This window comes from Typopeltis vanoorti, chromosome 7 (assembly GCF_054136105.1).
Source record: "Typopeltis vanoorti isolate ZY-2024b chromosome 7, IOZ_Tvanoo_1.0, whole genome shotgun sequence".
Classification (NCBI taxonomy): Eukaryota; Metazoa; Arthropoda; class Arachnida; order Uropygi; family Thelyphonidae; genus Typopeltis; species Typopeltis vanoorti.
Genome location: NC_143555.1, coordinates 37,030,896 through 37,055,133, shown reverse-complemented (window position 1 = coordinate 37,055,133; position 24,238 = coordinate 37,030,896). Strand labels below are relative to the sequence as shown.

General features: G+C 34.9%; 1 protein-coding gene across 2 annotated transcripts in view; it reads left to right on the top strand.

Moving 5' to 3' along the window:
* LOC150104591 (lysosome-associated membrane glycoprotein 5-like) overlaps positions 1 to 24,238 on the top strand; it is a 94,068-nt gene that overhangs the window by 8,797 nt on the left and 61,033 nt on the right. The window contains exon 2 of one of the 2 annotated variants that reach the window (XM_090395799.1): positions 23,124 to 23,257. The exons of the other annotated variant lie outside the window; for it this stretch is intronic. Coding sequence (XP_090251925.1) covers positions 23,239 to 23,257 — 19 coding nt within the window. The 5' untranslated portion in view covers positions 23,124 to 23,238. The remainder of the gene's footprint in view (positions 1 to 23,123; positions 23,258 to 24,238) is intronic. 2 annotated transcript variants of the gene reach the window in all.

The following is a 24,238-nucleotide window of genomic DNA, read 5'->3' as shown; positions in this document are numbered from 1 at the left end:
GTAGGACATTTTTGTTTTTGGCCAAGGGACTTGATGACCTTTATTGTTGCATTGGAAAGGTAGACCAGATTTGATGTATTTTGACATGAGAACTTCTTCAGCTCGACCCGTATGTCCAAGAGAAGTAATTTTGTAGTATAGTTCTTTGTAAAATAGGTTCTTATACCTCTCATGTGCGGGATAAATATATAATTGTTCAATATATTATAATATTGATTCCTTTATCGTTAGATAGCATGTTGCAAACACTACTTTTTGAGCATCTTCTTGTAAATCATCTGAAATAAGTGTACCACAAAGTACACGAAGCTCAGTTGAATTTTAAGCTAATAAATCAGTTTTTTTAATTACTAGTCTGCATGAAGTCTGCTTGGATTAACAAATAACGTGCATTAATAACTGGCTGCTGAAACTCTTGATTCGGTTCATAAGAACATTATACTGCATTTTCCGGTTTATCATTTCATTTACAGTCTTAAGTGGTTTAGGAACAAGCAATTTCAAGAACACTTCATAAAAGCCTGAAGTGTTTGTTTCAGAGAATTAGAAATAATTTTCATGGCAGATAGGCGCTCTTTATAATATTGGAGATAACAAATGGCATTGCCGATTGTGTACCCTTTTAAAAACCCTCTTAAATACCACGCACAGATGCTGCATGGAGAATCCCATGTATCTTTCTAATCTTCCTTTTTCTCTGACCAAGGAATCATTTCAGTTACACCAAATGTAACTTAAAAGCTTTCCTGTTATCAGAGGAGTGCATGTTCGTTTCGCAGATTTAAATGTCACTTCGTCACAGTAAAAAGTCTACATTCATACATTTACGAGATATCACCCAGTTTTTTTCCATTGTAGAATAACAATGTTTTTCTCTTTTTTATGTGATCCTTAGCCCACAAAAAGTGATAAATCTGTAATATTATTAGTATACCATAGGAGGGATAAGAATTTTATATATATAAAAACTTTATTTTTATTTATTTATTATTATATTTTACATAGTCTCAAAACCCTGTTCTCTAGAGGCTAAACATGGAACTTTTTCAAACTATTTCAGAACTCCAATAAGCAGGTCTACTCTTACATTAGGCGATGATATTCATCTCCGTGGCTCTTCGACTAACAACTGCAGCTTGTTAGTTTGAATGCGGTTATGTTAACAACTCAATCAACGAGGCCGGCAATAAATAATTTCATCAAAATGCAATGAACAGAAGTCATTAAAAGCCACAAGAAAATCATTTTATCTTAAGCTTTAAAATTGATTAAAAGAGAGATAATAGTAAATCACATGGGTACAAAATGTAGCGAGAAGAAGCCGTATATCTGCCTATTCTCATTCTTTGTAGTAGTGTGATTATGGTTGAAGCAGCACATACACTTATCACATCATGTGATGACGCAATCCTTTCTGTTGTTTTATTGTTTGGAATTATGGCCAATGTAACTAAGATGAGGCTACTATGTTATGTCTGTTAACTGCTTCTATTCTCCCGGCCTGCTTATGTTGCAGGATGAAAAACTCGAGCTTCCAGGAGGGAAAAACCTTTCGACCTTCATATGGGACCAGCCAATTGAACTTCAGCTGAAAAGTCCTTCCTGTCCTAGATAGGATTCGAACCGAGGTCTTTACAATTTAAAGACATTAATATTTGAGGTATAGGGACTCACGTAATTCTTACACACTTTCATGCCGTGAAGAGTGTTAGCCTTGCACTGTCTAACTGTAACTCAAGGCTTTTCCAGGAGGGAAAAACCTTGGCTAGACTATTAAAATAGCCTAGCCTGTTTTTGCCTAAATGCTAGTGTCATTTTTATTTAAATGTTTTATTTTAAAGCTTCAGTTTTTTAAATAGTTGTTCTGAAAACTATTCCTTTAAAAATCAGAATTTTTAGTGAGTTATTCTAAATTTTTAATATTTTGCTCAACTTTAATATATAACTCAGTTACTGAAGTGAAAGGTGGTATTCTGCTTATGTGCTACTGATGCAGGCGTCCGAAATATAACAAGATATGAAAACTAAAATTCTTCATATTTATTGGATGAAAGAATGGTAAAATGATTTTAACTTTTTTTGGAAGGGGGATACATCCTTATACTGACCAAGATGAAATATTAATTGTGAATTACAATGAACATATTGTTGACAGGAAATTTAAATTAAATTAATAGACGAGTGAATCATATCACATTATGGTACTACACACACCAGCCACTGAATTAGAAACTTTCCGGTCCTCCTCTCCTAGAAAATATCTATAGGCCGCATTGTTCAACCCATCTCTACCAAATTTGAATTTTTTTTTCTTAAGTCCTCCTGAGAAGCGAATTAATTCCGATTGAAATAAAGAGGAAGGAAGATTATAGCTGCAGACACTGCTACATGTGTAATCGTTCAACCAAATGTGGACTGTTGCTTTGGATCATCTAGACAGTTCAGCCTAGTCGAACTTTAAATGAGGCGGGGGAGAGTTCGCTTCCTTCTCATATTTGTACAAGCTGCATTGTTCGACTATTTTGGACCAAATTTGGAATATATATGTTTCTTGCGTTGTTTACAGTCTCCTCATAATTTTCCAAAAAGTAGATAAAAATGGCTTAAGTGATTAAGAAGGATGGAAAATAAAGTAAAATTTAAATAAAAATTACAATAATGAAAACGTTACATCGTCAGTTTAATTGCATACCTTTTTTTTTTTCAAAAGAAACTGATGGCAATACGACTGTCAACCATATCGCCATTTCATGTGTTAAAATTGTATCCGAACGAACCTCCAAATTGCGAAGTTCATTATCTCAGTTCGCCAGATTAAAAAAACTTACTTCCCATCTAGGCGCTGAAGAGAATAAAATCTTCCTCCCCCATTTTGGCCTACTCTGATAAATATCAAACTCCCTTCGCGTTTACTCTATCACACTGGCTAAACAGGCAGATTTGCGGTGGTTCATCGTGAGGAGCATCTAATCTGTATTAAATTCCACGAGCCGAAATAATCTGGACTACCCGAAAATACATCTCCTCCAAATATGGAATTTTTGGAGAAACTATTAAAATTTTACATAAAATCTGTTTTCTTATGGAGCTGTTTTAAAGAAAGCTATGAAGCGATTGTATATCTCCAATAATGAATAGATTGTTGAGATTCCCTTTATGGAAAATTGTTCTATTTTCATACACCTCACTTTAGTTGTTAATATTTTACGCATAAATTTTATATATTTTACGTATATATAAAACGTCGTTAGAAGATTTCAGAGCATTTCAACCACACTTATCTACATTTTTTATGTGTCAGACACGCTCGCTTTGCTAATTCGTCAGTTACGCTACTTGTGCTTTGTTTAATTTTTGAATTGATACTTAAAATATCCTGAAAACTTGACGAAAAAATGTATGCAATGTGACTGTCCCATTATATTAATTTTATATCAATGTCTGCTTATGTTTCACTTAATCAAAACATTTTTTATTAATCTTTCACTTAATAATAAAAAAAAAATGAAGATTAGCTGTTGACATCTTTAGCGATCTCATTTTTCAATTAATTACAACCAGTTATTTGTAAAGCAGATCTTGAATATCGTAGCGAGGTATCAGACTCGTGACCATTGTTGTGATGTACTGTGTAATTTCTCTCGTTGCCTGTTTCATTAATATGTAAGTCTTTGATATACTGTTATAGCTGACGAAAGCTGGTTTAAAATGAGACATTGGTTTTTATTACGTTGTGTGTCGGACATCGTATCGGTTTGCTAGCTTCTTTAAATCTGCGAACATAGTTGTTGTCTAATTCTATGTATGACATTTTCGTAATTTGCCAAACTGCTTGATGCTTTTCTTTGGAGGTGTGAAGTAGGGTAAACTGTTAAAAATATATCAGTGATGCAGTAGCTTTTAAAACATTCCAAGAATGAACTGTTGAAATCAGTTGACCAATATAACCTGGAAGTACCCCCCCCCCCCGTATTTGATTTTCTGCTCCTTCCGTTACAGTCTCACTCTCCTTTATGGTCCGTGTAAGGAGACCTCAAACAACAACATAAGAAACAACTATAGTACAAATTTTTTGAAAACAATTGAACAATGCGATCTTTAAAGGTGTTTACAGAGAGTTTCCCCACTGATTTTAGTCCGGTTATAGTGAACGTCTCAGGAGACCTCTAGCAATATCAGAAAGAACTCTATTTCAGATTTTTTTTCGCAGTCTGATAAACATGTGACCTGTAAGAGGTGCCCATAAAGCATAATCCCCCACTCTAACAGCCTCCTTTATTTTATTCAATTCTGCTGAAATTCTCATGGGAACTTAACGTAAGAAATAACTGTTATTCCAAGTCGAAATCAGTTGAAGATTGTCTTCAGAAGAAAATATCCCTTCCTAATCTCTTCATTTCAGTCCAATTAGGCTGAATTTCTCAGGAGATCTCCACCAAGAGATCTCCTGAGAAAAAGCAGTGTATATTCCAAAGATGGTCCAAATCGTTGTCTGCGGAAAAAAATGAAATACAACGCTTTTTTTCATTCTTGTTCTTTTTTTTTTTTTTTTTAGTCAATGCCGAAGCTACTCGAAATGAACAGTGCAAAGTTACAACATGGTTTACGCTTTCTTGTGTGCTGGAGTATATTTTAATCTGCTTCCAATTTGGTTTTGACACAACTCACTTCCTGTGTTGTTTTGTGAGTGGGAATAATTTGCTGTTGCTTAAAAATCGCGGTAAGTTTGAGGACAAAACTCATTTTGGTCAAAAATGCTTTGCTCCAGCACTGAAATCCTTATACATCTTTAGAAGTTAAGGAAGGAGAGCCCTTGTACTTTAGAAATCAATAACGTAAGCTTTATCTTTACTCCAGGGAGAGAGAGAGAAAATTCAACACTGATACCGAAATAGAATACTCTCTCTCTCTCTCTCTCTTTCTCTCTCTCTCTCTCTACAAAACTAAAATCATTAAACATATCTGTAACGCTCCCTATTAACGACCATTATAAGGGAGATATATTAATTATGGTTTTAAAATCAAATATTTGTTTCCTAACAATTTTTATACTCATAAAATTCATAAAAAGGCTGAATCTTTGTGATATCCATAAGTCTTATTTGGTATCCATAACTCTGTTATTTTTACTACCGTTCAGACGTTGGGCTTAGCTGCTAATTTGCCTGTTTGGGTGAGTAGATAACAACTCTCTCTCTCTCTCTCTCTCTCTCTCTCCAACCTGGATTCAAATCTCACTGTGGATATGGATGTTTGTAAATGCCTTTTGGTGGTAGATGAATACTCGTATCATCATTCAGTGCGAAACCACATCGTGTTTACTTTAGGCCTGAACTGAATTGAATAAGCATGGTGTTTTATCTCTTGAGCAGATTTTCGGATTATCTAAGCCTTAGTGTACTCATGCTGCACGTTACTAATACTAATGTACTACGGGTTTACAACCATTAATGTGTGGGATTTACACTAACACAATTGAATCAACATAGAGAAACTTCGGTTAATAAGGAATACTACCTACAAAGTATCGTAGCCTACCGTACTATGGCGGAACTATTAAATCCTTTACCCCCCCCTCCCCTCCTCTCCATGCCTGAAAGGAATTAGTCTTGTTGTTTGGGAGCTTCCATCTTGAGTAGATATTCCTTTTCTAGTTTACCATATTTTGAAAAAAATTACAGGAAGTTTTTCAACTTTGATATTCGTGATTGTATTCCTTAATCGCTCTTGACTACATAGAATGAAGGCTAAATTTCATTTCAGCATAGTTTTCACAATTCTTTTGGATCTTTGTTCGTGGCCACGCCATGTGTGATTTCAAAATGGGAATGTCGGGTATTATGGAATAGTTGGTATTTCAAGTGGAATATTAAATAAGAATATTCGTATTTGGTGTCGAAAAACCTGTTTATATGTGTAACTTTTGCAAATATGCTTTCGTCAGTTTTTCTAGGATTATTTTATTGTCAATTTTACTTCATAGAAACACATATAGCTTATTGTTTTAGATGAAAAAATCTTCAGTATTATCCCAAGAAGATGTATTTGTGATCGAGATAAAGGAAATTTGTAAACAGCATTTGAGGTAAAACATTTTGGATTATATCTTAGCACAGAGATTTAGTTTTCCTTTAACTTTATCTTGCAAAAACAAAATAGAAATCCGGAAGTATTACTCGAATTCCTCTGTTATTAGTTGAATCCTGTTATGTTGAATTTCTAAATCAGGACTTCACTTTTCACTGCCGTTTGCAGTCTGGGGATGTAAAATTAAAACACTCTGGTGAGTCGGCTATATCGAAATGAAAATGCGAAGATATGGCAGCATTCAATTATCTTAAATTAAAATACTTACTAACAATCCTTACTTATTTTTATCTAAAATATGACTATTCTATTTCAATGCTGTGTTTAGATCTAACGTTCACTTTTATTTCCTTCTTTCTTATGAAAAAACAAATAATATATATATATATATATATATATATATATATTTTTTTTTTTTTTTTTTTTGGTAGCTATAGTCTATCTCAGACACGTGCACTAAATTGATCTGTTCATTTCTAACCAGTACAATGGTTGCTGGAAAAAAAAGAAGCTGCCAGACACAGTGCATTACAAGACAAGTGAAGCTGTTCTCCCGTACTGGCAAGTATTGACGAGTAGTCCGAACATCTGCACTTCTCACGATCAAAATAAATACGCTGTGGGGTTGCTTGTGTCGCCCGGACAATTAAAAAAAAAAAAAAACTGCCTATTAGGCTTTACAAAACCTAATAGGTGAACTTGGAGAACATTTACGATTATTTCTGAAGAAGATGCACAGCCAGAAATATATTTCCAATTTTATTTATTGACACTAGGCTGGGTCCTCCTGCTTCGCATGGTGGAATTATACTGCCAGCGGTTCACTTCAGGGTATTTACTCGAATATTTGGTGATAGTGCTTTCGTGATGGTGTAGAATTGTGATCATTATAACACTTCTTTGTAAGCAACATTATAAGTCATCATCCTCTACCAAAATAATTAAATTCTCAGGGCTGCTAACTCAAGAACATGCTACATATAACTGCCCGTGTCCGAAACATTCACCTCTTAAATCTAAACCTGCATATCTGCATGTCCTTGGGCTTTATTAATCATCATTGCAAATCAAACTCTTATTGGAAATTGTAACCCTTTAAATGCAAATGATAGTCTGAAGGAATGAGGGATATCATAGGAATGAAGGCAATATTTCCAATACCAGGACCTGTAAATATCACAGCTTCTATCATATTCGGTTTCAACAATTATACTTGATGCCTAGTTCCATTGCAAAGATTTGGGAGTGCAGATTTCAGAGCAACATAATAGGAACACCTATTTTCTATTAACTATCTTCTTAGTTCATGGAGAGGATAGCTCTTTCCCTGAACTAAGAAGGTGATGACTTTTCTGTTATGTTCTCAATCGATGGGTAAACACTGACAATAGTTCGTCTGCAATTCGCAAAATTTCCCCAATATTTCGGTGTGTTAATATAATTTTTTCGTCTCTTTGCTGTACTTTGCCATTGCCAGTTTTTAACAATTTTGAGGAGAAAGCAAGTGCATTAAAGTCTCCATGTAGGTGAACACGCATATTGATAATGAGAGGAAAACCGCTATATCAAGCCATAGTGACGATTTATTAAGACAGCATTCACTTCGTTCGCCCTGGTTCCGCGAGATACGACGGTAGTGTTTGTCAAAAATCACCGCCAAATAAAACAATTATTCCACAGATTCTTCGATCGTTTGATCTGATATCCCTCAGAGTTCTGTTCCGTCGACCGCTTCAACAGATGTTTTATGGGACATTCTCCCAAACAATCAAAAAAAAAAAAAACTTTTGTAATAATTTCGACAAATTACTTTGCTTGATATGTTGCACATAGGTGTATCATTAGTCACATTTGTAAGTGGTAAACTGAAAGTAGAATGACCACCTTTCAATAGAGTAATTGCTATATGTGAGTATACCACAGCCAAAGATTTTACCTTGGCTTCTCAACTTAGCTAATATCAAATTTAGTAAAAAAAAAAATGTTTTCCCAGTACCACCTGGAGCATCCAAGAAAAACATTTTCCCTGATTGATTTTCACAGCTTGTTAAAACATTGTGAAAAACTTCAGCTTGATTTGAAATAGTGATTGTTCGTGCTGACTTAATAAATTCAGAACTTCATTGAAATTGTATGAGGTTTCCAGGACTAAATCTGTATCTAGAGGCAAAGGATTGTTAGGTATCGGAAGACCGAAAATCTCTAATTCTTTTGTCACTTATTGACTTAACAATTGATTGAAATCTCAGTAATGCCTCATTATATATCTCTTCATTAAACTGAGCCTGAGAATGAGTAGGACGTTTTTGGTGTAAGATATCTTCCAAAAAATTATTTTTATAAATTGACCATAGCTATAGAGGGTCAGTAATGTTGCAGTGAGCCAACATTGTAGCGAACAAAAGACGCAAAGTTGACGGTGAGTTTGAAATGATTGCATCGCCAGGACAATCGGACCAGTGAGAATTATCTTCTATCAAATTCAAAGCCTTACATGCATCCCGGTATGTCGGATGTACTACACCATTTACTGTTCTCAGATCGCTGAATGATTTTGGTCCTTTCACACGCATCAAGATCATTCGTAAATAAAAGCATTCAGCATTATTGGGATGTTGATAACCATCCATGTTGGCACCCTGTCTTCGTTGAAATTTGTTTAGATGCCAGGTGTAGTATGTAGATACCTCGCTTTAGGTCGATGTTTGGACAAAATTATCATCGATGCATAGCCTAAGAAAAGGCTGTTAATGTTGTTTTCCTGGGTGATTCCACTATGCTGAGTGCGTTATTTTCTGCGAAGTATACTCTTTGACAATTTTCGAGATGAACTGCGAGATGAACTACGGTTGGATGATGCTCATCAATATCAAAAGATAAAATCCGCCAAGCGGCTTCAGAGATACTGATGTATTCCGGTTTGGCATAGAGATCTGCTTCGCTAAGTTCATTTTGCAACAAAACATAGCTTAGTCTGAGCCCTTGTTGATATACTTGCATACATATTTGATCTATTTTACGAAACTGCGAATTTCAACATATATATGTGTGGATTAAAGATTTGCAAAACCGGATTACAAGGCACTATATGGGGATAATCAATTTCAAAAGTTCCTTCGATATTATATATGGTAGCAATTTGGCCACCATCTGAAGGAGCACGTCGACGATATCGTGGATATCCGTCCTCACCTGTTTGAGTTTCATACACTATCTTGACTTCATGCACGAGGAGTTTGGATTAACAGGTCCGCATGGACTGTGCACCATATGTTTTATGATGATATCGAACAGTTCTTTGTCACATTGAGGAGACGGCATCTCGGCGCTTATAATGGAATCGATTTCATGATTCCTGATTTTATCTCCGAGCCAAATCAATATGCGAGCTTGTGGTAGTCTCCTTTTTGTCATTATACTGAATACATATAGCACATCTCCACGCTCCAAAAATCTTGTGCTTTGTGATAAGATTCATCAATCTCTTCAGCAAGTCGTGAAAAACTCTTGCAATGATGTCCTGCCTATCATAAGTATTATTACTTGGTATCAAATTTTCCGAAATCTCTAGCCAATTACTGTTGTACATAAAAGTAATGAAAAGGTCAGCGCCACCATCCACTCTAACATAGACCATTGCATCCTGAGTCTTTTCGTGGAAATAACAAGGGCTTCCCACGAAAGAAGAAGAAGACATTATTTGAATTTGATCAATGTTTAAAGCATTTTCATTAGCGCGCAATGCGTCGCTGAGATGTATACAATTTTCTACTCGAAGTTTACTTTGGTTTAAACGTATGAATGTGAGACGCTCGGACTCAATTCATTGATGAGTTGACCATATCTGTGTGGTGGATTTAAAATTTTCATCAGTACCATCATGCAATACGCATATTGCTGAAACAGTTTTTCTACTTGTAGGTCCTCTACTTCCTGGATTCATTTGTGGTAAATCAATGCGATATCTATCCTCTCTTCTGCAAAATAAAAGTAAATATTGGAATGCATCATAGGCTCTATGCGCGTGCGCATAGAGTGTGTGTGTGTGTGTGTGTGTGTGTGTGTGTGTGTGTGTGTGTGTGTGTGTGTGTGTGTGTGTGTGTGTGTGTGTGTGCGTGCGTGCGTGTGTGTGCGCGTGCGTGCGTGTGTGTGTGTGTGTGTGTGTGTGTGTGTGTGTGTGTGTACACTTTACCTCGAACCATGAAGTAAGCATGAACCCTCCCCCAATCCCCTTTTAACTATTTGCTTAGCACCAAATGATGTCATGCGGGATTGTAAGTTCGAATCGTTTCAATAAATGGATGAGACTGTGGATGCTGCATTGTAATGAGTGATAATAATGGTTCAAGAGGAGTTGTGATTTCATTTAGTTTCACCTTTCCATTCAAACAACACATTCCGGGAGATTCGTGTCTGTAGTCAAGTGCTTTACACTGTTGACATACTACAGTGATAGTACCGATCACAACTGTTTGGATTAGTGGAATATCATTGTAAGAGAAAGCAGACCGTTCCTTATTATTCCAAGAAACTTCAATAATTTCACTCTATTTAGTGAAATAGAGTGAAAATTGTCGCAGAAGTCGCTCGACTCCTGTGGTAAAGAGTCAAGCGACTTATAGAACTTGCTCTTCGTCTTTGCATACTGAGAAAAAAATAAAATACCTACTAATAGTTATAAAAATTAATAAAAATCTAATAATAAAAACTACTAATAAGCACTGATATTAATATAATAATAATAATAATAATAATAATAATAATAATAATAATAATAATAATAATGGTAATAGCGAAAGAACTTCACAAAATAGTGGCAGGTATTGTTAAACTACTTTACCTTACCGTATTGTTAAACCAATACGATAAGGCGAGCTGTTCACTGCGCATGTAACATGAACGGGATGCTTCTGACTCCTGCCAGCTCTAGTGTTATGCCATGGTTTCTCGCCTGACTAGAGCGAGCCTCTCCCCTCCATAGAGCAAATACCAATGAGTCTCGGCCTCTTCATTTGCTTCAACAGCGCATGGCACCTTGACACACTATGATTTTTTGCATATTGTAAATCACCTGTAGAAGATAGACGTATGCTGTTGCGGAGTTTTTTGTAGATCTCATCGAGATCTACATTTTTGTTACACATAGTATGCTCCTATTTTCTACGTTCAGTTAGTGCATTGAGTTGAACACGCGCGGGCGAGCCGTGGAGGGAGACAAAAAAAAACATTAATTACTGTTAATAATCTGGAGATGTACATCGATGAAAATACACAATTTTGACACGTTTCGCCCCATATAGAAAAATGAACGTCTGAACAATGATGCCTATGGATTGTTAACACTCTAAGCAGGTACTGGGGCCTCCTTGTTCATTTTTTAAAAATCACTTATTCTCACTATATGAAAATTTTGATGCCTCGAACTTTATGATTGATTGATCTCATCCATCCCTTTAGGACGGGCAAAGTCTCCTAATGACGGGGTTAACGACGAAATTAATGCGGCCGGTTTGTCACTCCTTGCTGCATCCCTTAAGGGAAGGAGGGAATGTTTATGAGTGTAATCCGTGTGTGTTCACGGGGCTGGTTTGCTTGCTTGCGGGATGAAACCCCCCAGATAAACTGGCGGAAAAAACCCTGCTATCTACGCCCAAGACCAGGTAACTTGGCTGAGGAAAATCCTTAAGCTCCTCACGTCGTCGTCGACGGGAATCGAACCTAAGACACTCCTTCCCGAGGTATATGGTTGCGAAGCACAAAGCCACTAGGCTAACTGAGCGGACGCGAACTTTATGGGTATATTTCAATACTAATGTATGGGTGGATGTCCCACTCCTTTTGTAGTATAGTGCATAACTACGGTAATAACGCACATGTAATATGTTAATATTTGTAATGTGTGATATTACACACTGCAGATTTAATGTTTAAGTTGATTCTGATTTACACAGAATTGTAGACTGCGATGAATGAGTCATGATCATAGAATACTATTTTAAACTAAAATATTAACAATATTATTTATTAATTTTAAGATCTGGAACAGCAAATCACTGAAAAGTAAGAAATTGATTTGTGCTTAATAGTTATAATATTTTTCTTACATGCACATAATTAAATTTTTTTTCCCTGTCTATTCAGTGTTGGTCACTTTTCTTATATCAATAAGCATCTTAATCATATCGAAATTGCAAAATCTTATGAACTGAATACAAGTAAATACATAAGATTGTTCATCACCTTTTTATTAAGGTCCACAGCAGGTCCATTATGAGAAAATATTATTCATTTTGAATAGGGATGCTTCTACTATAATTTCCGGTTCTTGAACATTTTAAATGTCTTCGTTCTTTGAGAAACAAGCAATTGTTTCATTTACAAATCGAAAGGAGCATGGAGGGGTGGGAAGTTAGTGTTTTCAGCAAAGCATGCTTACAACTTTCTAAACGTACTGTTATGGTTCAAACTTCAATTATTTTGAACACACAAAATATAGATGAACCTATCTCGATGCAAAATATCTTAACATAAATTACACTGCATTCTTTCGTAAAGTTTTCTTCCAAAAGAATTATCATTTTCTTGAATGCGTTATACTCGAGAATTCTTTCTTTCAAATGGCATGGAATAAAGAACTCTGATATGAATTTTATGAGTTGTCTTTATTCCTTAGGCACAACTCATAAGACAGTCCTTGTTATAGTGATTTATTTCCATTTGCACTAATGATCGTTTGAGATGAATCTGTTTTGAAGAATGCCTGAACAACTCCTCCAAATTCATTACGAAATAAAACTATTGAAATAATTGAAGAAATGAAATTCAAATATTTCAGCTTGCACAATGGATGTATTTTTAACTCTCTCTCTCTCTTCAAATTCTTATTTCACCTTTTATCTTTTCAAATTTTAGTGCAGCGATTTTTCAGTGTTTTATTATTATTATTATTATTTTATTCACATAATTGATAAAATAAAAATTTGACTGGTGATACAGAACAATTCAGATTCTACCCAAGAATCTAAGAATAGTCCGTCAGGTAGCGTCGTAAAATATGGACTGTTCCAAGTAATGCTGTTTTTTTTTGTAAATCATATTGGGATCACTTCATTGATTTTTAATTGCTGTAAATAGTTGGACAGCTTCTTTGAAGTTGCACCAAGTGCACTGATAACTATTGGGATGACTTTGGTGTGTTTAAGCCACAGTCGGCCAACTTCGATTGCCAGATCTCGATATTTAATCATTTTTTCCAGTTCTTTGTTGTTAATGTTGTTATCACTGGGCACTGCAATATCAATAATCCAAACCTGTCGATGTTCGATAATTGTGATGTCAGGTCTATTGTGTTCCAAATGCCGATCAGTTTGTATTCTAAAGTCCCAGAGAATTTTTGCTGTTTCGTTTTCTAATACAGTCTCTATTTTATGCTTCCACCAGTTATCTGAAGTAGGAAAGCCATATTTTTTGCATGCCAATGAATTATTTTGGCCACTTGATCATGGCGTATTTATAGTCAGTTTGAGCTATTTTGCTGCAGGCACTGATTAGATATTCTACAGTCTCATCTTTCTGATCGCATAATCTGCATTTGCTGTTATTATTGATGTTGAAAATTTTTGCTTTGATTGCATTAGTTTGTAATGCCTGTTCTTGAGCTGCTAGAATAAATCCTTCTGTTTCTTTTTTTAATGTATCCGTATTGAAGCCATTGCCATGTCTTGTTCACGTCAGTTTTGTTCCTCAGTATCTCGAAGAAATTGGCCATGCAAGGGTTTATTTTTCCAGCGCACATATCGGATATTTTGTTGTTCCTTTTTGTAATCGAATTTGTTTCCTGTTGCTTTTAGAAGGCCCTCTTGTATAATTGCTTGAAGCATTGACTCAGAGCTATTGTCGATGTAATTTCTTAAACCAATTTCTTCTTCTTCCACAGTCTGTCTCACTTGTATCAGACCCCGTCCACCTATTCTCTTCGGTAGGTACAACCGGTCAACATCACTTCGTGGATGTAATGCATGATGCATAGTCATTAGTTTTATAGTTTTGCGGTCTAATTTGTCGAGGTCTCTTCTATTGTCCAATTAATTATGCCAGCTGTGTATCGAATCACTGGTATAGCCCAAGAATTCATTGCTCTAATTGTGTTTAATCCATTTAGTTTTGTTTTCAGAATATTTCTAACTCTTTTAATGTATTCTGATGCTGCCTGTTGTTTAACCTTCGAGTGGAGAATATCATTGGCTTCTAATATTCCTAGGTATTTATAGTGTTCATCAGCTGAAATTGCTTTTATATATTTCTCGTGATCAAAATTAAAATTGCTAGTGTCATTAATTTTTCCTTGTTTAATAGATAAAATTGCGCGTTTATCTAATTCAAATTCCATTTTGATCCTGACTGTAAATACGAACTGTGTTCAATAAAGAATCTATTTGCTAGGCCGATTTTCCATATAGCTTCAAGTCATCCATATACAACAGATGGGAAATTTTAATATTACATTTAGAAATTTCATATCTAAGTTCAAATCCATGCCATGTTTAAATTAGTTTTTCGTCTTTTTGAGTTTCTGAGAATCATTTTATTAATAAGGATCTGGTCTTTTGTTCCTCTTGATTTTTGAAAATTGCCTTTTTGTTCAATCGGATAAATCTGATTATCTGATAAGTGGTGGTATATGAAATTTGCTATGATTGCAGTGAACAGCTTAAGCATAGTTGATAGGCATGTTATTGGACGATAGTTACTTGTGTCTGCACCCTTATCCTTATCTTTCATGAAGATAAAAAAAAAAACAAATACGCCCAGATATCATCCAGTCTTCCACTGAGCCTGACTGCAACAAATAACTAAACTGTTCTGTCATTCGATCATGTAGACTGGTTAGATGTTTTAACCAAAATCCATGTAGTTCGCCTTTCCCAGGTGCACTCCAGTTTTTTAATTTTCTAGCTTGAGCACTGACCATTTCTTTAGTGATAATGATATTTTGCATTTGTTTTTGTTCCATTTCTGATTCTATTTCCTTAATCCACGAGACATCTTTATTGTGTTCAATAGGATTATCCCAGATTGACTTCCAAAATTTGAGTGTTTCTTCTTTTCCGGGTGAATGATGGTTTGCATTTGTATTTCTCTGGAGAGACTGAAAGAACTGACGTTGGTTCTGTCGAAATTGCATATTTTGTACATAGTGGTTTATTCTTGCTTCATATCTTTTAATTTTCTGTGCAGTCGCTGTAATTCTTTGTTTTAGCTCTTCGGTAACTTCAGCAATTGTTTTGTTGGCCAAATTATATGTGTTAATCAGTTTGTTTTTGATGTTATTATTTTCAGCCGTCCTTCTTTAAAACTCTTTAAGTTGCTTAGATCAGCTCGAAGCCTATTGACCTTTCGTTCTAACCGGATTTTCCATGGTGCAGATTGTTTCATCCTCGGCTTTTGCTCTTTCGGTTTGCAACCAAGCTTCACTGAAATGATATAGGCTGTGCTGTATAGGATCTGATTTGTTTCCTTTATACTGTTGGTTGTGATGGTTTCAATTACAGCATTTGCGTCTAAGAGGAGCTGTTTTAGCTTAGATTGTTGTAAAGCTTTTAATGGTGGTAGTCTTATACGCTCATTTATGGGGTTCATATGTTCCAATATCCCTGACTTCATTTTACACTGCCCTTCTGTCAAAACATTCTGAGGTATGTCGTCAGCTTGATGTTTACTGAGTTGAATTCCAAAGTTTGATATAGCTACTCCTGATGATTTTCTGTTACTGGTGTTGTTGGTTTATTACGTAACTCTTGCAGCTCAAGTTCAGTAAATATTTTGTTACGGAAAATGAAATTCTTTTGGTCCATAAGTCTTTGTTCTGTTATTGCAGATTCTGTGAATTTTTGTTTCCAAATTAAATGCATACGCGTTCTGAAACCTCGTTTTTTTTGGTGTTGATCTGTAAAAACATTTCATAATTTCTCTGTTTTCTTCTAAGTCCACTTTTTACGTTTGGTTTCTTCCAGTCGCTTTTCAGCTTCCTGCCCTGATTGCCCAGCAAGGAGAGCTGGGTCCTGAAGCCCACTTGTCGCCTGATGCCCAGGATCCCCAACATCTGACGCAGGCCTTGATGACCCGGGCGTCGATTGATCCGGTATGGATCTCTTCTTCCTTTTCACCATTAAGATGGGGGATGGAACACTGTTAGTCTGGCTCCTCAGTTGAGACCTGTTTGACAAGGGGTGGCCCTGCTGGCAGCTATGCAACCTCCAGAATAGCTCTCAACATCACTGAAGCACGCAAGCCCCACCGCCACGACAAGGCCGTGTTCCTTCGGGGGGGGGGGTATTATTATTATTATTATTATTATTTGGATCTTATAAGGTGTTAGTATCAGGTACTAGTTATAATTTAAATCATACCGCATGTTCATATAAAGGGCTGTCGTTTCCAAAACTGGTCATAAACTCAGAAAAGAAAAGAAACTAGATAATGAGAACACTTCCTCTGGAAAGGTGCCATAGTCTGCTAACACTACTGATATTCTGCTGTCACTATATATGTCTAAGAACTATCAAAACATAAATTACCTGATTAGTACTATGGGCTTAGCTAATTTTAGATTAAACTTTTTCTTGAAAATAATAGCAAATAAAATTTTATTAAAGATGCGAAAAACAAAAAACAAAAAAAAAAAAGGAAAAATCGGTTTCATCTGCACATGTGTAATTGAACAACAACTAATTTCAGCTCCTAAATTCAGAGTGTTGGTTCCAGAACATGACAAACCACTCACGTGTAACATATACCAAAGTGGTTTGTCATATCTTGCATCGTATAGCCGACATCCATTGCGGGACCATTCGTCACCTAAGTCCTTAATTGCAAGAACAGCAGTCTGTACCGCATCTTTAGAGCTTCGCAGATATCTTTGCGGAAACCTGGCCTCATATTGTGTAAAATGAGATGTTATATTTTCTCGATTTTTTTCTGTGTTCCATACTAAATGATAGGCACGCATCTGCAGCGGCAAGGAAGAGATCAAATTAGATAGTTTATATGATATCTAAAGCTCTGGAATCTGAAAACAAATCCGACATTCGTTGTTTTATTCATTACTTTCTCCTCCATACACGATATTGAAAGAGCATAACTCAAATGGTATCGACTGAATTATGCCCTTTCATTGGAAAAATCTGAGTTTGAATGCCGTCGAGGACAAGAAAATCTAATATATGGACTTTTCAACCGACATTGAGTTAGTAGGCAAAAGTTTTTTCTACCTTAAATCGGGTTTTTCGTCCCTCAAAACAGGGAAATGAGCCAGAAGAGCACGTGTGATTTACAAACAAAATAAACTCAACAGGCGTGAGACTAACCTCCTTTGGCGTTCGTGAGACGAACGCCAAAGAGACTTGGCTGGCTGGTTGGGAGTGATGGAAAGAAGACCTTTAAGTACCATGCATGAATAAATCATGTTGTGTTAAGATATTAAATTGGAGGATATTATGAATCCCTACATATTTCAGAACTTTTGTAACGCTATACTTTAATAATAATATTAATTTCCGTTAATATGCGAAAATAATGAAAACGTTTAAATTCAGATTATTGGATAGTTTATGAGATCGATACCAAAACTTTCATCACTTTCAACAAAGAAAGACTAAATTATGCAAAAATCTTTTTAAATAAACCTAAATAATGGTGCTTATATAGGATGTTAGGTTTAAATCACACCCTATTAAAATGTCATTTCTCTTACGTTTTAGACTAGAAAATCAAATGATAAATTTTTTACCTAAAATGATTTAATTAATTGAATTTGATGTAATAATAACACAATACAGTACTGAAAAAAACAAAGTAATATACATGGAGAACAAACCAAATAACACAACACTATAAACAATAAACAAAGGACATTACATTTTAAAACAGAAACAAAGTTCTTTGTATTCTGTTCGAAACCAAAAGGTAGATTTTCATGCCGTATATCAGTTTCCACTAATTCTCCGGAAATATCATTTTTGATCATTATTAATGACTTCTCACTAATCTTTCTTATGATATTCTTCATTTTAGATAATCTTTAATTAATTAAATAATCCTTTTACGGTTGCTGCATAACTTGCGAGGTAACTATAGTCGTAGTGGCAACTTCTTGCCTGCCATGTCTACCTTTCCTGACATTTATATGAATGCTGCACTCTACTTTCTTAAATATTACCTTTCTCACAGCTCGCATCACTGTCATTTTCCATAACTGCATCTCTCCATTCTGTTACCCTCCTCTCATCTCATTATGTTATGATAAATGGTGTTTTCCAGGATTCTCTGTTAGAAACAAAAGCAGCTAAAATTGCATTACGTGTACACGTACTAGATATTGGAACTTGCTTAAAATAAACATCTATCAATCACACAAAACAAACTGCTGTATATCGGGTGATTTTTTTATTTTTTTCTAATATTCGAGAAAGAAATCATATTTCTCAATATTTTCTGAAAGTTAAATTTGAGAAAAGTTTGTGTACATAGTAAATATTTTAATAGTATCAACTGCTTCATGAAATAGCAATATTAAAAACAAATCCTAATGTACTATAACTTTGTTACAACCATGCAGAAAACCAAGACTTGTTTCCCGATTCTGAAACACAACGCAATTTACTATTAATTTATGGAAAGATTTTTTGGCTCTTTTGAAAACATATCATAAAGTTTAATAACATATTCATGACCATCCCACAGTTGGCTAACTGTTTTATTGGATTATCACATAATATTTTTTTATTTCGGGGTGTTTTAGCAATCTATTGTAATGCATAATTTTTTTATCAATCTATCAGTTTTATCAATCAGTCAATCTATCATAATGTATATTTTTATTTCATGGCGTTTTTTCCTGTTTCCAAGAGCTTAGTCAAAAAGCTCAGTTAACTAATACTACAATATTCTAAGTGAATATATTTAGTAAATTAACTAATTTTTCCTTGTATCATTAGCGAGTAATTGTATGTGCTATGTAATTGATTCAACGAATCAATTACATAGCACATAATTGAATCTGTACTGTGAGTAAACTTGTATCTCTAATTACCAATCACAAGATTATCACACGTGATTATTACTAATAAACAGAACAGCATGATATGACCTCATCTGAATTATAGCAAATATCACCCGTAGTTTCCCAACAATAAAGAGAATATTGCTTGACCCAAGAGCGTGCACACTATACAGTCTACAGGGAGGGGGGGAGGGTATCAACGTAATGGAAACACCTGCAATTTTTTGAAGATCTTTTTATTAATAAGTTGCAGGCCCACCTCGGGCTGTTAGAACACCATGAATTCGATGTGAAATAAACTGATACAAGTCATGCACATCAGATAATGGGAATTTGTACTATTCTTCCTGCAAATATGTCCCAACTGTGCCAGTGATATTGCAGGTGTATGATAAAATGTGAGCGAACGGTGGAGAACCGATGGAGACAAAGTCTTGTCAGGCCGTTTGGCTACGGCAGCTCCTGCAAGCTGCACTCCAATGATCATACCTTTTTTGGAGTATGGTCATTGGAGTGTTAGCGTGCAAAATGTTAGATCTTAGTGACCTTCAAAACTGTATGACCAAAACACCTACGATTTCTGCTGTTTTGGGGTCACTCACTGAGGTCTGACAATTTGCATACTTATTGTACAACAGCTAATTCAATATCGACTATGGCAGTGCTATGTGATAGCCGATGTCATAAAAAAGATATAAAAAAGCCGCACTCCAATGATTATACCTCCAAAAGGTTACCATTGGAGTACGGCTTGTCCGAGCTGCCTAACAAAACCAGCAAAAATCGTAGGTGTATCACGAACCACAGTATCAAAGATTATGACAAAGTATGGAAACGGACAAGACTTTGTCTCCAATCAGTTCTCCAAAGCTTGATCACATTTTCCACCTGCAACATCAGCGCAGTTGGGACATATTTTGCAGGCAGAATGGTCCCAAATCCCAATATCTTGTGTACATGATCTGTATCAGTCTATTCCACGTCGAATTCATGGTGTTCTAACAGCCCAGTTGTGCCTACAGCTTATTAATAAAAAAAATCTCCAAACATTTCCAGGTCTTTCCATTATTTTAATGGCCCCCCCTGTACAGTGTGTGGGAGTGACATAAATAAATAAATAAATATACATATATCAAAATGGACATTCCATATATTCATTAAACAAGTTCCACTTTTCAACTCTCTTTTAGAATCTTGCTGTCCTCATTTGTAAACATAAAAATAAGCAACGTTCATTAACTTATTTATCATAAACCAACACAAAAAAGCTAATTTGTTCTGTAATTCGCATAGTATCGATTGAAGTTACAAGATGCTTTTGCGTGTTCACGAAACTTGAATAAAACGGGGGGTAAATGATTACTTGCAAAACCCAGTTGATTAGAGGACTGTTCGAAATTCACTACGCCTCTTCCAATTAACGCAACTTGCGGGTGGTTGATTAAATTCTCGAACTTAATTCTTGCCTCTTATGACTACTAACTCGAAAAAGGTACATAATTAGCTTCAGCACAGGTGCATTGCTCATTCATCTTAGTAATAAAGTATCACATCCTGGTTTATTAGGAAAATAATTAACGTTGTTAAATGCTGACCATTACATGCTGTTTAATTAAGCCTAAAATCATTTTCGGAGTGTTTCTGTTAAACAGCAAAACTATAAACAGTATATATAATTTTTGATAAATCTGGTTTCATAATTACATTTTGTCAGACGTTTGTCTATGTATACATAGCATTCGAGTGACCAGCTATTTATGAGTTCTCTCTTTTTGGATGATTGCTCTCAAAATTAATGGATAAGTGCTTGTTTTAATGAAAATAGTTATTCTAAGAAAATAGTTTTCACTTTCAGTTTCCAATACTGCAGTTCACATGCCTTTCTTTTTATCATGCTGCTTAACGTTATTCTGAGAAGTGCAGATATCTCATTCCATCTTTCCCTTAACAGATTAGGTTCAATGGCCCATCATGTTAAGAAAATGGACGAAATCTAATCAGTGGTATAATAATAAGGTTAATTTTACCTGCGTAGTTTTATATTTCTCTCAATGCATGTAATCTCCATATGGAACTAGCTGAAACTCACTAACAGGTGTGGGTTCGAAACCTACTGAGGCACTGGAATCCACGCTGGATATTTCTGAAGATCATTAGGTAGATGACAAGTTTCATCACCCGGCGTGAGACTATCATTCTGCCTGTTGGAGGCCAAGTGGATTGAATAAAGTTAATTTTATTTAAGTTAAGTTAATGCGGTTAATTTTACCTGCATAGTCTGATATTTCTCTCAATGCATATAATCTCCTTTTGTAACTAGCTGAAAAGCTATAAACATTTTTCAGATCCTAGATGGGTTTTCAACCCCTGTCTTCTAACTAAAGGACATTGTCTTTAACGACTGGACTGCTGAAGTCCCTATTTACAGATACCGTAAACCAAGATCACTTTGCAACTACCTGAATAACTTTATGTCCGTTATTATTTTTTATGTGAAACCCGTCCACAAAATCTATCATACACTGGCAAGACTTAATCTGAAAACCTTTCTCTAGAGGACAAGCATAATACTTTATTCAAGTCACCTGGCTTCCAACATGCAGAATGATGGTTTCACGTAGGGCGACGAAACTTGTCTTCTACTGAATGATCTTCAGATATATTTAGCGTGGATTCCAGTACCTCAATGGGTTTCGAACTCACGCCTGTTAGTGAAGTTTTAGAAATACGTATGATAGGACGATTTGACTGCAATAGGTGTTCACGTGTGCCATTTCATTAAGTATGGCGTAAAGAGAACACTTGTCCACGCGGTTAGCTTAGTGGCTATGTGCTTCGCAACCATATGCCTGGGGAAGGAGTGGTCTACGTTCGATTCTCATCGTCGACGATGTGAGGAACTTAAGGATCTTCCTCAGCCATTGCCAAGTTAGCCGGTCTTGGACGTGGACAGCAGGTTTTCCCTCCAATATTCCCTTCAAAGACAGTTACGGTAAGTTCATGCATCTATACAGCATTCTTAATGAAAGCATATTTCGTTTACTCACAAATATATTCTGCAGTGAGTTAAGATTATGAGAGTTACTAGTATACATTGTTCTACTTTTCTCAGTGTGCATGTTGCTGAAGTAATTATGAAGATAGGAAGCGTATAATGTAAAAGTACCCAAAGGGCATTCTTACGTTATAAGTTTTCTATCTCTTCATACGAAACTGAAGTTCTTCTTGTCATTAGATCCATACAACAGTTTCAAATCTTCGTCACTCATTGACTAAATTATGTAAGATGAAAACGAAACTATAAATATCATATGTTATAAGGGATTAAATAAATAATTAAATAAATAAGAGATTAAATATCAAAATATCTTTCCTTTTTTAATGAAAATCACAAATTTTGACGTACATTTCATGGATTTTATGAAAACAAATTAGTCTTCACTAACATTTGAAAGATATTCACTTTTTATTTTTGTCCAGTGTTGCTGCTTTAGTTGCTGCTCTTCGATTCTCTCGTTAGGCGAAGTACAAACCTGGTAGTCATTTTATTTTATTTATCTTTGCCTCCCACCTGCAGGGGTGGAGACTAACAATTTACTGTTGTCGATTTGTTGCTGTGCAACGGGTGTTTGTAGATGTATTCTTCCTTGCGAAATAATGTACTGAAGTACATAAACAGTTTTGTTGTTGTTGTTGTTATTATTGTAATTTGTTTCCACTAAAATAAAGACATTCTTATAAAGAATGCAAATTATATATATATATATATATATATATATATACTTTTTTATATAATCTTACTTTTATTTTTTATTATTTCTTCTTATTATTATTATTTTATTATTATTATTTTTTATTATTATTATTATTTTATTATTATTATTTATTATTATTATTATTATTATTATTATTGTTATTATTTTATCTTATTATATCTTATTATTATTTTATTTTCATAACTCTCGATACTCTGTAGACTTACTCCTCCGCGAATAGGGAACGACATATCAAAATTAGATCCTACATTTCTGAAATGTCCTCATGCAAATCCCATCCATAGAACTTTTGTCTAAGAAGACTACAATGAATGTATGTACAAGCATACTGCAGGTACGTTCTTGTATGAAAGAAGTATTCGCAAATAGGTACTGTATTGTAGCTTGTGAAGAAACAGAAATATAAGAAAAATTATAGGTGTAACAACACCTATGTATTTGTTTGATATTTTCAAATTTTGAGAATAAACTCTTTTTTTAGGGATACCCTTTTATTTATTTATTTTATTTGAATTCTAGGAGAAGAATGATTAAATATTTATTTCCTCCCCTAGAATGCTTTGAAGTTTTTTTTTTCATCTGTTTTGAAATAGAAATAAAATTACTGAGTAAGAAAAGTTTTAAGTCGAGCGTAAAATTTTTATTTATTAAAAATGAGGAATAAGTTATTAAGTACAGAAATATATTAGCGGGATATTGCAACATCATTCCTTAAAGATCATAAACAGCAACTGTTTTGAAAGAAACATTCCACGTTTTCGAGCTGACTAATTTTGTTTATTATTTCTATCCGTTATTTTCTATTTTAACAATAATAACACATTGCTGTTTTATAGCCTGGTATAAAATCCTCATTTTATTTATAAATTTTATAAAATCCTAATTTCCCTCTGAAATTTAGTTTCTGAAATGACAGAGAAATTGTGAGAATATAACTATTGGCCTCACAACTATTTTAAACTGACAGATCAAAGACCCCCCCTCTCTCTCTCTCTCTCTCTCTATATATATATATATATATATATATATATACATACATACATACACATACGATGGAATCTCATGTCTGGAAATTTTATTTTTCATCAGTAAATTGCGATCTGTAGGAATATGAAGAAAAGAATCTAAAGTAATAATCTTGGATAGGAATTCATCCTGGATATAAATAATGATTTATATGTATGACGTTAATGACGCAAACTTCCCTTTGGTCGATCCAGATGGCCGTTTCCCCACCATTTCGGTTGGGAAAGGGACGGTTCAACTTTTCTAGGTTCTCCATCCAACTGAATGATAGGTACATGCTCTGAATCAG